At 49.2% G+C, this 17,500-nt stretch overlaps 1 protein-coding gene across 1 annotated transcript in view; it reads left to right on the top strand.

The window, feature by feature from the left end:
* Positions 1-10,033: 10,033 nt before the first annotated feature.
* Positions 10,034-17,500, top strand: part of LOC310824561 (protein kinase C-binding protein NELL1-like) — a gene marked incomplete at its 3' end in the record, with an annotated part of 26,387 nt that continues 18,920 nt past the window's right edge. The window contains exons 1-2 of the mRNA XM_083697829.1: positions 10,034-10,154; positions 11,009-11,137. Of these exons, the coding sequence (XP_083553955.1) occupies positions 10,106-10,154; positions 11,009-11,137 (178 nt within the window). The 5' untranslated portion in view covers positions 10,034-10,105. The remainder of the gene's footprint in view (positions 10,155-11,008; positions 11,138-17,500) is intronic.

The following is a 17,500-nucleotide window of genomic DNA, read 5'->3' as shown; positions in this document are numbered from 1 at the left end:
CTATCTTGGAGGCCAGAGCTGCTTCTCCACCCACCACTGACACTCACTGACACACACTGACACACACTGACACTCACTGACACACACTGACACTCACTGACACACACTGACACTCACTGACACTCACTGACACAGACTGACACTCACTGACACACACTGACACTCACTGACACACACTGACACACACACACACACACACACACACACACACACACACACACACACAACCACACACACACACACACACACACACACAGCTGTGTCTCTCTGAATCTGTAGATGCCTGATCGAGACCAACTTGCTTTTTGGTGACCATCCAAACCGTACCCCAATCTCGCCAAAATACTATCTTGGAGTCCAGAGCTGCTTCTCCGTCCACCACTGACACTCACTGACACCCACTGACACTCACTGACACACACTGACACACACTGACACTCACTGACACTCACTGACACTCACTGACACTCACTGACACTCACTAACACACACTGACACACATTGACACTCACTGACACTCACTGACACAGGCTGACTGACTATCCCAATCTCACCATTGAATAATCACCACAAACGGCATTGTGTAGAAGCCTTGTAGTGTCTGCCAATACGCCACAGTTGAAGCTAGCTACGAAAACCTCAGTTCCTCTTGAACGGTGACAGCAGAATGTGGGAGAGTCTGAATAGCCTTCAACTCACTCATTACTCTACCTGCTCACAACCTGAGAGGTTGAATGTGAGTCCTTTGAGAGAGGGAAGTCATGCGTTTTACTGACTCCGCCAAGCAAAGCCCGTTCATTAATGTGGGCCTTGAGCAGCTGCGCTCAGACAAGGCAGGAGTGTGTCAGGTAGCTGTTGAATAGAGAAACTTCTCTAAATGTTATGTTTGAATTACTAAATGGCATTTGAATTTATTTATTTATTTAATTAATTTTTTTCAAGGCTGCAACGATATCCAGTATTACATCTACCAGCGTTGAAGTAGTTTCTACGCTGAACTGAACCTTCTCTTCTTTTATTGACTAGCCGACTGACTCGCTATATATTCATATTTCTTGAATGTAAAGCATGAAATTTATCAACAGAAACACACACAGCTTCATGTCAACAAAACAGTTCCCATACCCAGTGGGGAAGTGGAGCATGACGGCAGTAACTAGGTGAGAGAGTCTGAGAAATGTCAGAGCCGGTGTTTGTATCCCTGAGCTCCTTGTGTCTGTGGGGAGAGAGAGAGAGAGAGAGAGAGAGAGAGAGAGAGAGAGAGAGAGAGAGAGAGAGAGAGAGAGAGGGAGAGAGGGAGAGAGGAAGAGAGGGAGAGAGAGAGAGAGGGAGAGAGGGAGAGAGGAAGAGAGGGAGAGAGAGAGAGAGGGAGAGAGGGAGAGAGGGAGAGAGGAAGAGTCTCCAATCCCATATTAGCCAGCAGGCTTCTACCTCATAATCACTTCAGGTGCCTTTGAATCCTCATCCAGAGACTCTGAGCTTTCAGACAAGAGTATTTTCAGAGGGATGTTATGTCGAGAGAATTGATTTTATTATTATTATTATTATTTTTGGGCACAACAACAAAAAGAGGCACAGAAGTAGTTAGCTGTCGTTCCATTTACCCTGCTGCCGTCTCCCAGAGCGACGTTCAGCCTAACGAGTGTGTTTACTTCGCGCTGAACAAAGTGAAAGTGAAACTGGGTCATGTTTTGTGGAGAAAAAAAAAGGGCGCTGCTATATTTGTCAATGGAATCAAATCGAACGCTGATGGAGAAGACAGACGTGAGGTGTGCTCGGATTGGCAATGTGGAATAAGGGGATTGGTTGATGATTGGTTCTTTGTCCACAGCTGTTCTCAACAATACACTTGTCCGTCCACTACTGCAGTGGCTATTCCCCCCCCCTCCCCTCCCATCACCCCCCCCCCCCCCCCCTCCTCTCACAACGTGGCCCACCTTTAAACATTTCTCCTACCACAGCCTTTTTCCTGTCCTTTTCTCAGGCAAGAAAAAAAGATGTTTTTAAAATTGCTAGTTTCCGGAAAGTGCCCGCAGGACACAAAGCTGTGTTTGTACAATGGAGCGCGGAGCGACTGTGAGTTGCTGCTCTGAGCTGATACAGAACAGCCTTCCTCCCCCCGTTGTTGTTGGTGGTCTCGCGGCCTCTGAGGAGCCCATTAATCACGCTAGCGAGGGAGTGGCGGACAGGGACCGTCTAAGTGACGCTGACAGACTCAACTTAAAGGCCAGGATCCCCTGGGTGCCATTAGGGCTTCACTCTGGAGAGGCTCCTGGTACCACAACAATCCCTGATGGAGGAGGGATCCCTGGCAGTAGAGGCCGTCGGAGGTAGAAATCGGAGGACGGGGCTCATTGTAATGCGTGGAATGGCATGAGGAATGGTATCAAACACGGACGCATTACAATGAGCCCCATCCTCCGATTTTTACCTCCGCCAGCCTCCCCTGACCCCTACCTTAGCCTCACCTCCTCCCCCGTCTCCCCTGCTGTGTCCGCTAGCAGGGGTCTGGACCGTAGGTCTGATCCTGGACCCTCCGCTGGCTGACGATCCAATCAGCAGCTCTCCCTCTCTCATTAGGGGGGAGAGGCAAGAAGTTGGGGGTCCGGTGGCGGTGGGCTCTGGCTGCTGCTTAAACACGCTGATTAACGGCCAATGAGGGTCCTCAGCAGGCACAGCGTGAGACACCTACATGTCTGGGGTCCTTCTGCTGTCACCATACCACATATCACAGCTCCACCAATGAGGTGACACTCTACAAGGTAAATATATATCTGTCATACCTGTCACCTCCCCTGTCACCTCCCCTGTCACCTCCCCTGTCATACCTGTCACCTCCCCTGTCACCTCCCCTGTCACCTCCCCTGTCACCCCCCTGTCACCTCCCCTGTCTGCCGTGTTTTCATGTGATAAACGCTAACTGTCGCCTTGTTAGATCCTGTTCCTGTACATGACCGCACACCTTCCCTGGTTGACGCACATGAGAGACTTTTGCGCGACAGGTCAGCAACATAAGACGTAAGGTGACAGGTCAGCAACATAAGACGTAAGACGACAGGTCAGCAACATAAGACGTAAGACGACAGGTCAGCAACATAAGACGTAAGACGACAGGTGAGCAACATAAGACGTAAGACGACAGGTCAGCAACATAAGACGTAAGACGACAGGTCAGCAACATAAGACGTAAGGTGACAGGTCAGCAACATAAGACGTAAGACGACAGGTCAGCAACATAAGACGTAAGACGACAGGTCAGCAACATAAGACGTAAGACGACAGGTCAGCAACATAAGACGTAAGGTGACAGGTCAGCAACATAAGACGTAAGACGACAGGTCAGCAACATAAGACGTAAGACGACAGGTCAGCAACATAAGACGTAAGACGACAGGTCAGCAACATAAGACGTAAGGTGACAGGTCAGCAACATAAGACGTAAGGTGACAGGTCAGCAACATAAGACGTAAGGTGACAGGTCAGCAACATAAGACGTAAGACGACAGGTCAGCAACATAAGACGTAAGACGACAGGTCAGCAACATAAGACGTAAGACGACAGGTCAGCAACATAAGACGTAAGGTGACAGGTCAGCAACATAAGACGTAAGACGACAGGTGAGCAACATAAGACGTAAGACGACAGGTCAGCAACATAAGACGTAAGACGTGAGGTCAGCAACATAAGACGTAAGGTGACAGGTCAGCAACATAAGACGTAAGACGTGAGGTGAGTTTGTGTGACTTACATAAGGCTGAAGGAGGAGACGGGGCTGGTTAAAAGAAGACATGGTTATGACACAACAGGAGAGACTGGTTAAAAGAAGACATGGTTATGACACAACAGGAGAGACTGGTTAAAAGAAGACATGGTTATGACACAACAGGAGAGACTGGTTGAAAGAAGACATGGTTATGACACAACAGGAGAGGCTGGTTAAAAGAAGACATGGTTATGACACAACAGGAGAGACTGGTTAAAAGAAGACATGGTTATGACACAACAGGAGAGACTGGTTAAAAGAAGACATGGTTATGACACAACAGGAGAGACTGGTTGGTTCTGGATCGGCCCAAGCCTGCTTTGTTCTCTGTGATTGTAATTATTTGAGAAGCACTTTTCAGGACCAGCACTGAGTTGAATGTCATTTCCTCTTTACAATTGATCAGTGTGTGTAAAAGAGAGAGAGACAGAGAGGGGAGAGAGGGGAGGGGGGGTGAGAGAGAGAGAGGGGAGAGAGAGAGAGAGAGAGAGAGAGAGAGAGAGAGAGAGAGAGAGAGAGAGAGAGAGAGGGGAGCTGCTTCAGACTAATTGTGTTTCTTCACAGGCCGTCTCAATGTGAGTTTAATGGCTCCGTTCCCATTGCATTGTGCTGTGCTCTCACATTTGAATGGAGATGGATGGACCCGTCTCTGTAGCCGGGGGCTACCAGCCTGAGGGTCCAACTACTGTTACCGCTGGGGAGGCAGAGGGGTGTGTGTGCGTGTGTGTGTGTGTGTGCATGCGTGTGTGCGTGCGTGTGTGTGTGTGCGTGCGTGTGTGCGTGCGTGCGTGCGAGTGTGTGTGTGTGTGTGTGTGTGTGTGTGCGTGTGTGCGAGTGTGTGTGTGTCTGTGTGTGTGTGTGTGTGTGTGTGTGACCTTTTGAGAGTGTTAAAAAGCACAGCGTGTCTCTTAGATTTCTTGGCCCATCATTTAATTCCGAACGTGTTGGAATGTGTGTCAGGTGACAGACGGGAATTGTTATTGTTACTTACACATATACACATATCATATCCACCATGAAGGGTTATTAATACCTCACTACTACACTCATATCCACCATGAAGGGTTATTAATACCTACACTACTACACTCATATCCACCATGAAGGGTTATTAATACCTACACTACTACACTCATATCCACCATGAAGGGTTATTAATACCTCACTACTACACTCATATCCACCATTAAGGGTTATTAATACCTACATTATTATTACATACAGTACCAGTCAAAAGTCTGGACACACCTTGCCAAGAGTGTGCAAAGCTGTCATCAAAGCAAAAGGTGGCTACTTCGAAGAATCTAAAATATAAACCATATTCTGGTTTGTTTAACACTTTTTTGTTTTCTACAAAATTCCATATGTGTTCCTTCATAGTTTTGATGTCTTCAATATTAATCTACAATGTAGAAAATAATCAAAATAAAGAAAAACCATTGAATGAGAAGGTGTGTCCAAACTTTTGACTGGTCCTGTATGTCATATTCTATATAATCTAATCATTTCTTTGTGGAGTCGAGGGAGTGGACGGTGTCTACTGCATGTTTACTTCTCATTTCTCTTCTCTGAACCCGGGATGAAAGGGAGCTGTCTGACTCAGACACAGATGTGGAGCGACTGGGGTCATGGTGGATGGATCGGCTGCTGGTGTCGAGGGTCCGGAGTGCCCGTGTTATACATCAGCCGGCCTCTGCTTTGGGTGTTATTCCGGACCCATTCAGCTGAGAGAAATGCTTGCTGCTAAGCCTGGGCTTCCATCTCTGTCAGAAGAGCTAAGACTCTTAGAAAATAAGCTTTCTGAGTGCCACCCTTCCATTCTGGGGTCAATTCTGTTTATGTCCAATCCTCAGGTTTTTTTTTGTTCTCGCTCTCTCACAGACTCTCTCTCTCAATCTCTCTCCCTCTCTCTCTCTCTCTCAATCTCTCTCCCTCTCTCTCTCAATCTCTCTCCCTCTCTCTCTCACTCTCTCTCTCTCCTTTTCTCCCCCCCCCCCCCCCTCGTTCATTGCCTGAAAGGGTGACACCAGTGGCACCACTTAACCAGAGCCCTTGACCCCCCCCCCCCCCCCCCTTCAGACTAGTGATAGCTGGGGGTTGGTAATGAGCTGACAGGTGCAGATTGACAGCTGGGTTTCATGGCAGGCCCATGGCCTGGGGGATGCGGCCAATTCAGACAGCTAATTCCTATGACATTCACATGGCTGCCAATCACGCTCTCTACAGTAATACGCCCCAATGTGTGTGTGTGTGTGTGTGTGAGAGAGAGTGTCTGGGTGTGTGTGTGTGTGTGTGTCTGTCTGTCTGTCCCTCCCTCTCTGTCTCTCTCAGTAAGAGGTGTGAACACATGGAGGAACACGTGTGTGTGTGTATGACGGTGTGAGCCCAGGCTGCAGATGTTCCATAACAGTTCTATCACCATCCAGTCATTCATACGTACGTACATGTACCCACCATATCAGTCTCCTCAACAGGCACTCTGCACCAGGACTCCCAGGCTGGCGGAGGTGGAAATACGAGGACGGGCTCATTGTAATGCATGGACTGGAATGAGGAACGGTATCAAACACGTGTGATCCACTCCTCACTCCATTCCTGATTCCATTCCATGCATTACAATGAGCCCGTCCTCCGATTGCCACCTCCACCAGCCTCCCTTGGCTCCACCGTGTGTATCTGTGTCTGTTTGCTGTGTGTGAGCGTTGTCCTCTATGGTTGTGATTGTGGGTGCCAAGTTACCCTCTATGTATGCCAGAGAATTGTCCTGCTGGATAATACGCCATTCTCTCCTGTTGTATGAAGGACACGGTCCTCTGCCCTTCAATGCTCTCTGCAACATACTGTTACACAACATCCTCCCCTGTTACATCATCACCAGCCTGCCTAAACTAAGTGCTTTGACATCATTTGTTGCACTGCATCGTTAGATTGAGATTTCGGCAGTCAATGACGTCATGTTGGATTTCTGCAGGGGATGATGTCATGTTGGATTTCTGCAGGGGATGATGTCATGTTGTTTTGTATACGTTGGGTCTCTGTTCCTCTCTACTTGTGAACCCTGTGACCTCACCAAGCTCTCCGCGCCCAATGTGTTGTCGCAAGGTCGCAGGTTCCAGGCTCGGTCTGAGCAAGTGGAATTGCGGGGCAACTGTTTGCAACAACTTGACATCTGTTTCCTCTACATGTCTCTTCCTTGTATCAACTCCCCCTGCGGTGGCTGAGTGTTCTGTTGTTGTTGTTGTTGTTGTTGTTGTTGTTGTTGTTGTTGTCACCAGCTTGAGACAACACAACAGCGTATCTGGTTTCCCCCTGAGGCCTGGACTCAGATGCGTAGCCTACTGTACCAGCAATAACCGCCTGCATTTCCACAGCACAACATCCAGGACTGTACTGTACTCCTGTCTGAGCCCACACACTCCCAAGGGACCACCAAACATGGCTGGGAAGATGAAGTGAACAGAGGTTCGGCAAACACAGAACATGGTGTCATTATGAGTCTCTTGTCAGAGGACGTCTCCCGCCCCGACAGCCAGCTGAGACATGGTGGTGAGTCACCACTTAGTTGTAAATGTCACATGAAATAGACCAGGTGATGTTTAGAAGGCACTGTTCCTACCATGGCGCTGGGTCACCAGGGCCTCGTCAACAACGTGAGTGTGGTTCTGGTTTCTACGCGTTAGAGGCTGCCGTTCGCCATCGCCATGGAGATAATGAAGAGTTTCAGGGAACAACACTCTGGGTTTATGAGTGGATGAAGTAGTCAAATAGATTGACCCTTTCTGTTCCTAATGTAATGTACGGCTCTGGCTGCTGACACACACACACACGCACGCACGCACACACACACACACACACACACACACACACACACACACACACACACACACACACACACACACACACACACACACACACTCTCCTCCTGCATTGTCTAGCTCTCGCTGCTTCGTCAACAGAACACACAGCGCCTCACCATCTGGTGCGCCACGCAACTCCACAAACGATCTGGCCGCTTCTCAAAAGCCGACAACACTCAATGCCATAATTCCAATGCAAGCAAAGGCACTGATGGGAACGCCGCCCCCCCCCTCCCCTCTCCCCCCTCCCCCTCCGCCTCCCCCCCCCCCCCCCCCCATTGTAACTGTGGCTCCAATTAAAATAATTGACTTTTTTTTCTCCCTCAGAAATGTTCTGTGGCGGTGGCGGTGGAGGTATCATGGTTACGGTTGCTCTGCTATTGAGGTAGCATGCTCCGAGCTGAAAGACTGCAATCCCCCTGACGACCCGCCTCGCCGTGGGTCTGGAGGAACATCTCCCACTGCCTCTGCCTTTTCCTGCCAGCCATTCGCAGTCACATAACGGTTCTCCTGGCGGTGAACACAGAACTCGGTTCGTTTGTAGAGATGCTGAATCCTTTCATGTGTACTAAATATTGTGGGAAATAACAAGCTGTGGCAGTAACACCTGAATAAAAACACCTATGTGATATACTCACAGTGTGGCACTATGTTATAGAAACATATGGTCTTTAAAGGGGCAATCTGGGATTCTAACAACAAAGCGGGCTCCCCGCCACTTTTTTGGGTCAACATTGTGAGGGATGGAGCTGGAGAGATGGAACCACTCTCAAATTCATACACTGAGCTACAGGACGGATGTCAGGACTGACCATCCATGAGATCAACAGGATAGTTTTGACCAGTGTTTTTTTTTTTTTTTTTTTTACAAAACAGTGGACTAAAACATTATATTTTGGGCACTGATAGGCTAAGACTAAGCCTAAGCTCATTGGGTATTTATAAGTTATATTCTTCAAGAATCAATGACAACATGTTAATTTAAAAGTCAAAAAATAGATGTACCAATCCCAGGTTGTCCACTTAACCAATAAGGTTCGTTAATACAACGTCATGTTTATTGATACTAAATGAACGAGTCGCATGTGTGTCCTCCCACTGTCCCCGCGGTGCGTCTCTGACACCGTGAACCCACCGCCGGTCCCGTCCACGCAGAGAGGAACCTCCGGTCCCGTCCACGCCGAGAGGAACCGCCGGTCCCGTCCACGCAGAGAGGAACCGCCGGTCCCGTCCACGCCGAGAGGAACCGCCGGTCCCGTCCACGCAGAGAGGAACCGCCGGTCCCGTCCACGCCGAGAGGAACCGCCGGTCCCGTCCACGCCGAGAGGAACCGCCGGTCCCGTCCACGCAGAGAGGAACCGCCGGTCCCGTCCACGCCGAGAGGAACCGCCGGTCCCGTCCACGCCGAGAGGAACCGCCGGTCCCGTCCACGCCGAGAGGAACCGCCGGTCCCGTCCACGCCGAGAGGAACCGCCACTACCGCTGAATAAACGTCAACATTCTCACCGTCAGCCGCTTGTGTTGACGCAGGTAACCTAGACAACATGACAATGTACACACATTAGGCGAGCCGGGGAGGAGAGAGGAGTATGATTAATGGTTCCCAACAAGGACAGCTCCCCGGAGGAAGAAGATTGGAGTACCTGTGCTTAAAAAAAGCCTGGGGAATCCCAAGGGGAAGGGGGGAGGGAGGAGATGGGAGGAGAGGCTGATCGAGTTAGATGGGGAGGAAAGGAAGGAGGGAGGGAGGGACACGTGTAGAAGGGAGGCCTTGTCTATGAATTATTTCATAGATTAAATGTAATGTAGGTTACCCTTACATGAAACCGAGTTTGTCTGTTCTTTCATAAGGGTGTGACTGTGAATGTTGAGGGTTTACAGAAATAACGAAGTTTGCTCTAATGAAGTTTGCTTTATCGTGTCCCACTGTGAAACACGAGGCATCCATTATGGTTAGAATCAGATAGCCTAGATACCCGAGGCTGCTGACAGATGTAAAGATTGAGATCAAATACGAAAATCAAGATGCTATATGTTTCTTTTTTGACAGAACCCTGCCATCACATGAACGGGCCCTTTGCCCCTGGACTGTCTTCGAAAAACCTTTCATCACCTCCAGAATTGGACCAGCCCATCTCAGCTGAAGGGGCAGGGGAGCACATCTTCTCCACGGAGTCCGTGTCCTAAACACGTCGCTCCACAGAGGACAGTAACGTGTCGTCTACGTTGAGATGTCAGATGTCGCTCGGTGGTCTTTTGGAAAGACCGAGTTCACCATTGCGTAAAATAAACGTTATTTACGTGCGCGTCGACGGATCCCGTACCCCCGTGCTGTGGAACGCGCCGAGCCTGTACACCCAGCACCGCTGAGACGAGCGCGCAGTTCTCGAGAGCGAGACCGAAGCAGGTCAGTTTGGATTGATCGCGGAGCGCAAGGCGTCGCGTGTTATTTCTGAGGAGACTGTACAGGACAACTTCACACAGATGGATATTTCCGTGGCTTTGTTATCCGTTCTGCTGATGGCGAAACCAGGTGGGTGTGTGTGGTTGTGGATGTAGTTTAGGATGTGTTTCCCCGTCTTGTGATTTCGCTTCTAATGCGCACTCTGTCCGCTTCGCACCTTGCGCGCAGCCAGCCTCTAGTCTGGGTTTTTGGGGCGTTTGCTGCTCATATCTTGCTCAGAGGTTGTTCATCTATAGTAGCCTCATTATTTTTCTCTGAGGGAATTGTACGATAAATATCAAGTTACGAATCATGGCGTCACCTGAGTAGAATATTCCGGTCAGACCACAACACGCGCAAAAGTCCCCGTAGTTTAGAAATGACAGGTGCAGCACGCGTTGACGTGAAGCCGTTATTTCTCCATATTCCGCACGAATCGATTTAATGAATTGGTACTAAATGGAGACGTATATCATTATTATTATTATTATTATTATTATTATTATTATTTACATGAACGACCTGACAATGAAACACAGAGTCGCCTACATGGTGCGTCATGTCGGATAGCTTTTGATGCCACGTACCTTTACCTGGAAGGTGCTGCTTCGGAATGTGTCCAAAAGCAAACAGTTTTTCCAGCCTGCGTGTTTGGAGTGAAGTCCGTTAGACGCTCAGATTCAGAAATTGAAGCATTGCTGATATAAGCCTTGTATCCTTGTAATTCGCCTTGTAATGTACTGTACAGAAATAAGCCCGTATCCATACCGCCGACTCAGGTACGGTAACGGAAGGTAACCGATCACAGAGGACGGAATTTGATCCTATTTCTGCAATGTGACGATGTGACAGACTGCGCACCCGATCTTTGACTCTGGCTAAACAATAATATATCATGTTTTATGACTCCGTCTTAACACTAATATATCATGTTTCCTCTCCAGTGTTCGGCTTTGGAGTAGATCCCGATTTCCAGATTGATATCATCAATGAACTGGACTTGGCAAATGCGACATATGGAATAACTCAAGTGGCGGGACTCCACAACAACAGCAAAGCCTTCTTATTTCGAGGTAATGTATAATAATAATAATATTGTTCTCTGTCTTGTCTGTATGGAGGCTCGGTATTGTAAATGCTCTACCTGGGTGTCGACTTTCCTTCTGTTAGTCTCTTTCTGTGGTGTACTGTACCATACGAACACGTGGACATGACTGTCCTCCTTAAAGGACAGTACAATAATCTAATCTAATGCCTGTCAATACTCCCAAGGTGACATCTGATCAATAAATGTACCATAATTATGATCAGTTATTGGTATTCAGCCAGGCCTGCCGTCCGTGATTAAGAACCATGCGACTCACCGAGTGGTTCCTCCAGCGGCCGTCCGGGGTTGTAGGTCAGGAAGCTCCGGGGAGCCACCGCTGATAATTACTACCCAGTTAATTTATCCCAGACAGCAGATGCTTATCCCGTTCCACCCCCTCCTTCCCTGGGTGAAGTGTGGCCCTCATCCCTCTCTCCTCTCTCCTCTGTCCTCTCTCCTCCGCTGTAGGATCCACGGGGGGGATGTTTCATGTGAGATGTTTCAGCGTCTCTGTGGGTGGAACGGTATCTTCATGGCATGTGTTCTTATAGGACTACCGTAGAAATCGGAGTGGAATAATGTCTAAATTGGCGGAGAGTGAATTTTCTGCGATGCAACAAAGGCTTCCGCAGTCTTCCCCACTTTCCTCTGAAAGGAGCAGCGCTCTGTCAGGGTTTGGGAGGAATTTGTCAGCACAACAAATGATTTGGTTTGGGAAGATGATTGCTCCGTCGTCAAGTGGAGTTAATGTCACGTCTGTGTTAATTGGACACAATTAAGTGTGTGTCAGCAACAATGACTATGCTAGTGCGTGCGTGCCTGCTGCTGGTGTGTGTGTGTGTGCGCGCGCGTGTGCGTGCGTGCCTGCTGCTGGTGTGTGTGTGTGTGCGCGCGCGCCTGTGTGTGTGTGTGTGTGTGCCTGCTGTGTGAAGCCCGGTAGGCTGCCGTGCTAACTGTGTTGTATCAGCAACAATGACTAAACGCTGGTCTAAGAGGCTTTACACACTACAGGGCCGACCCCAACCATAATGTGCTGGCTCGGATGGGCTCCTTTCACACGATCTGTTCCAGCTAATTATGGTGGATGCATAACCAGGCCAGCCCAGCTCAGCCCAGCCCAGCTCAGCTCAGCTCAGCTCTGTAGTGTGAATTCGTGTTAACAACAGTCCAACAACATGAGTATGACAACAAAAAGACATTGTGTATGAGTAAAATAAAGGTTAACAAAAAAACGATATGTCAGAGTGATCAGTGAACCCTGTTGATCTGGAATAACCTCACCCGAGGCCTGACCTCAACCAGGGGAGGATGCTGGAGGTAGAAATCGGAGGACGGGCTCATTGTAATGCATGGGACGGAGTGAGAAATGGCATCAAACACATCCCATGCATTACAATGAGCCCGTCCTCCGATTTCTACCTCCCCCAGCCTCCCCCTAACCTCAACAGCTACATCATAAGAACCCAACCAGGCTGAAGCACCATCCCACCGAGGACACTGAGGTGGTTCATTCTTCTGGCAGTTCATCTCTATCGTTCTGCGTTCGCAAGGCTAATAGCCGCTACCAATTAGCGCTGTGTTGTAGTCTGTGAAGTGTGTTAGTGTAGGGATGAACAGTGGCTCACACACACACCCTCAATCACTCTTTAATCACAGTCTGTGTGCCAGAGAGAGAGACAGAGAGAGAGAGGGGGGAGGAGGAGGGGAGGGAGAGGGAGAGAGAGAGAGAGAGCTGCTTGGGAGGAGATGGTGGGAATCCATCTGAGTTTGGGGGAGGGGGGGGGGCATTGATTAGCTGTTTCTCAGGTCTCTGCTCTCCTCTGCTCTGCCCCAGGCTTGTGTGTGTGTGCCTGTGTGTGTGTGTGCCTGTGTGTGTGTGCCTGTGTGTGTGTCTGCCCCCCCCCCCCAGCCTCTCCCCCAGCCTCCCTACCTTCCTACCTCAGCCTCCCTGCTTCCCCCACTCCCCCTCCCTGCCTCCTCTCACCCTGCCTCTCTCCCCCCCTCCCTCCCTCCCTGCCTCTCCCCCCCCCCCCCTCCCTGCCCCCCTCCACCAGACTACAGTCCTCAGAGTTAATGGTGTTCTTACCCATTTTACCACCTCCGTCCCCAGCCAGAACACCAGGCTCTGTTAAGTTAACAAGGGCACTAGGTTGTACACACACACACACACACAAACAGGTGAACAAGGGCAACAGGTTCTACACACACACACACACACACAGGTTAACAAGGGCATCAGGTTCTACACACACAGGTTTCGAGTCTGAAAGGGGACATGAACAAATTATTCAATTTCAACAAAACAGAGCCTTGTAAAATGTGGCAGTAATCGCTCTGTTCACCATACATGCAAATGCTTGATGTTTTGATGATTTACTGCATGCTGTGAGTTCACTGTGACCATTTCAAGCAATGGTCAGCCCCCAAACCCGATCCCTCCGCTCTTCCACCTCGGCAGCAGCCACACCACTCGGTCACGGCTTTTCACTGTCCTGGCGCCCCGCTGGTAGAACGAGCTTCCCACTGCTGTCAGGACTGCAGAGTCACTACCAATGTTCCGCTGTAGATTGAAGACCCATTTCTTAAGGCTACATCTTAACAGTCCCTCCTAAGACCTCTTCACCGCCACTGTACAAGTTTCTCTCCTGTTGAAAAAAAAAAAGGAAAAAAAAGAAGTAATTTTTCCTTCTTCTAGCATTGTGACCGCCAATGGCCCCTGGTCTGAGCATAGATTACTTTGTCTTATGATGACTGATGGATAGATGATTCACTTACTTAAACAAATGTACTTGTAAGTCGCTTTGGATAAAGGCGTCTGCTAAATGCCACAAATGTAAATGTAAAATGTAAATTTCAACCTCGACACAAATTGCAGGGGAGCATATTGTTATGGACTGTTTGTGGTAATAATTAACAACATTCTGTGGGGTCTGATGTGGCCCTGGGGTCTGATGTGGCCCTGGGGTCTGTTTGAGGATTATCAGCATCAGAGAGGGAGGGGGAGGGGGAGGGGGACGGGATGGGCCTGGGAGAGGGATGGGGAGGGGGCCGGGATGGGCCTGAGAGAGAGAGGGAGGGGGAGAGGGAGGGGGGGAGGGAGAGAGGGATGGGGAAGGGAGGGGGGGGGAGAGAGAGAGAGAGTGGGGGGGAGAGAGAATCTGAATGGTACTGCCGGTATTGGATCTGGTCCTGCTAGCGTTAGCCAGCGCTCCATAAACAACAGATGGGGCTGCGTTAGCGAGAGAACAGCCAGGTTTTATGACCCTACATTACCGGGCTCGGGCTGAAAGGCGGTGCCGTCCGTCTGATAAGAGAAGCCACTTTAGAGCAGTCAGATCAGAGCGACCTCCACACAGAGGTCTCCATCTACATCCTCCATCAGATCCGCTGCACCCCCGGGGGGAGGGAACAGAGAGAGAGGGGGAAAACGCTGACACTTGCACTTTTTCTTCCCCCGCTTTGAGTTTCCAGGACCTTGTTCAGGGCGGTGTGTGGACTGCAGGCAGGGTGGAAGATAATAAGCCTCTGGATTGTAATGAGAGAGCTTGTAGCCATATTAGCCATGGTGCTGTGGTGGAGCGGGCTAATTGGCCAGATATGTAAACATTAGCTACAGCAAATGATACTTGTGCTCTGGAGGAAATGGAGGTGTTCAGAGAGGCTGCAGGGTGCAGTGTTCAGCCCTCTGTTTGGTCGTCAAACACCTGGCATCTTTTAAAGGGGCAATCTGGGGTTCGGACAACAACAAAAAGCATTTATAAGTTATATTCTTCAAGAATCAATGGCTGTGTATCATTAATTAGTCAGTAAACAGATATCCAGTACCAATTGCAGATTGCCCCTTTTTAACACGTCGTAATCCAGTGATGGGCCATTTTCTGACGTTGATGCCGTAGATGAATACAGAGGATTTAGTTTGTAATAGTCTTTCACATTGAGTCTTTTACATGCAGATGAAATATTCATACTGAGCATGTTTAATCAACGCCCAAACCCTCTTCATTATTGTTTGTTCAATTGCCCTGTAATGCCTCTAATTATGCTTATGAGTTTAGTGATGGTTGAGTTGAGGCATTTTAACGGTTGCTCTCTCTCATAGAATCGTTATAGCTTCATTGATCCGGTTTTACTTCCTCCAATTGAGATAAAGACTTTGATCCTGAACGTTTCATCGCTGGAATAACACGGCATCGATCCGCTTATTCAACTGTTGAGAAAACAAACACAGGAGAAAGTAATTGCTCTTCTGCGGATGCTGTCCTTGCCTGCTGGCTTGCATGCGCTGCCTAACACATTTCTCTGGAACACGCAAAAAAAAAGAACCAGTCCATGATTAACTCATCCTTATAAATGTTGTTTTGCTCGTGTGCTTCAAAGGAAGTCACTGAAACATGTATGCGAAGAGGTTTATTTATTTTTTATCTGTCTGGACTGTATCCTGGTTTTTAGAAGATTGGAAAGCTGTAGAGTGAATCTGAAGATATACTTGAACTAAGCCTGCGGTCTTAAATGTCTTTTACCTCTGGATATACATATCAGGTTGGCTACAAAGGACGCCATGTCAACTTGACTGGCAGCAACAAAACCCATTTCATCTGAGATCCCTCCGCTCCGAGCCTATCAGCCCGGCCCAGCGCGTGCCGAGTGGGTTTGGATCGGTGGGATGTGTCGTACTTTGATGTGATCCAGTGAAATGTTATCATGTTTGTGTCAGGAATATTGGACTTGGCGGAGGTTCTGGCTCCGCTCCAGATGGGTCTGTCAACGCTCTTCAGGCTGGAGGAGAGACGACGACTCTTCCTCCGGTGGAACATGACAACTAATAAAACAAACCTGGCGACAGGAGAGGGAAGGATCCAGCTCTACTACAGACACACACACGACAGGAGAGGGAAGGATCCAGCTCTACTACAGACACACACGACAGGAGAGGGAAGGATCCAGCTCTACTACAGACACACACACGACAGGCTGCGGTTGAATTGAAAACAGAGATTTAGGAAGAAAGGAAAATACATCAGTGGGAAAAAAATGAAGACATTTCTGTGACTGAGACGATGGAGCAGCAGAAGACATCTCAGGGGACAGTTCCACCGCCTAAAAATATCTCAGTTCAAACAGCGTTTCAGTTCAAACGGTGCCTCGGTGGTGGTTTCTGAGGTGAAGGCTGTCCATGCTGGCCACGGCTGGCCGGCGGAGAGAGACTCTTCTCTGAGGCTCGCAGCGTGAGGTGACTATTTATACCTTGGCCTTGAGGACTGCAGAGTGGATCACACACTACAGAGGAAGCCCCACACTGGCTCTGGAGGCCGGCCTCTCCCCCGGCCTGGAGGCTGGCCTCTCCCCTGGGCTCCACCCGGCCTCGTATGGCTTAGCCAGGCCAGGACATTAGAGTCTATAGCCCCCCTCCCTCCCTCCCTCCCTCCCTCCACCGCCACTAGAACTGGTGGATGCTATCAAGCCTTTCATGTTTTATGGATGAGTTCCGTGGCAGTCATCTTGGTAGCTGGAGGAGAGGAGACGTACGCGCTCCCACCCTGCAAGCATCACAGGCTAATGATTCCAGGTGAATTATTTATCCTACACAGGGGTGATATCCTTCAGAGGAGGGGGACGGACGTGTTTCTGCGGCCCCCCTGTCGCCATATTAAAGGCAGCCACGCTGAACAGTGTTTTCCGGTACAGGAGGCTTCTCCGTCTGAGATCAGGTCAGGTTGCCGACGGCTACAGGTCTCACTCTTAACTCACCAACTGCCACAGCGTTCCGGAACGCTCACCACCCAGAGGGCCGGGTGTTTTATGTGGTGTTTTTTTATTTGGGCGACTTTATTCACCCTCGGCACTAAATGAGTTTAAGGGACACAACCTTTTTTTGTTGTTGTTTCTTTTACCTCATATTCATTATCTCCAGCACAATACCAGTGTCTCCATATGTAGACCACAGGGGAGGCTGGTGGAGGTAGAAATCGGAGGACGTTTGACACCGTTCCTCATTCCTCTCAGCCCGTCCTCCGATTTCTACCTCCTCCAGCCTCCCCTGGTACACACTGGTACTGTATGATCATGAACATGATGTAAAAAAAAAAAATAAAAAAAAAATGGTGAAGTGTCCCTTTAAGACCTTTCATAGATCTCTGCTTGTCGTGCCTCTCTGTGGCCTGATAACGAGGTTTATGATGATGGATGGCAGCATCACACTCCTGACAGGTGTTTTACGGCCCGATACGTCTTTCTGAAAGGTGCAGTAATCTTGATTATAGACAGGAATCAAATTACAGGGTGGAGTGGGAGTGCATAGATAACACTTGGATGTGAGACTCTGGGTTTTAAAAACGTCTCTCTCTCTCTC

This window comes from Argentina silus, assembly GCF_951799395.1.
Source record: "Argentina silus genome assembly, contig: scaffold_117, whole genome shotgun sequence".
NCBI classification, from domain to species: Eukaryota; Metazoa; Chordata; class Actinopteri; order Argentiniformes; family Argentinidae; genus Argentina; species Argentina silus.
This window is presented reverse-complemented; position numbering and strand designations above follow the sequence as displayed.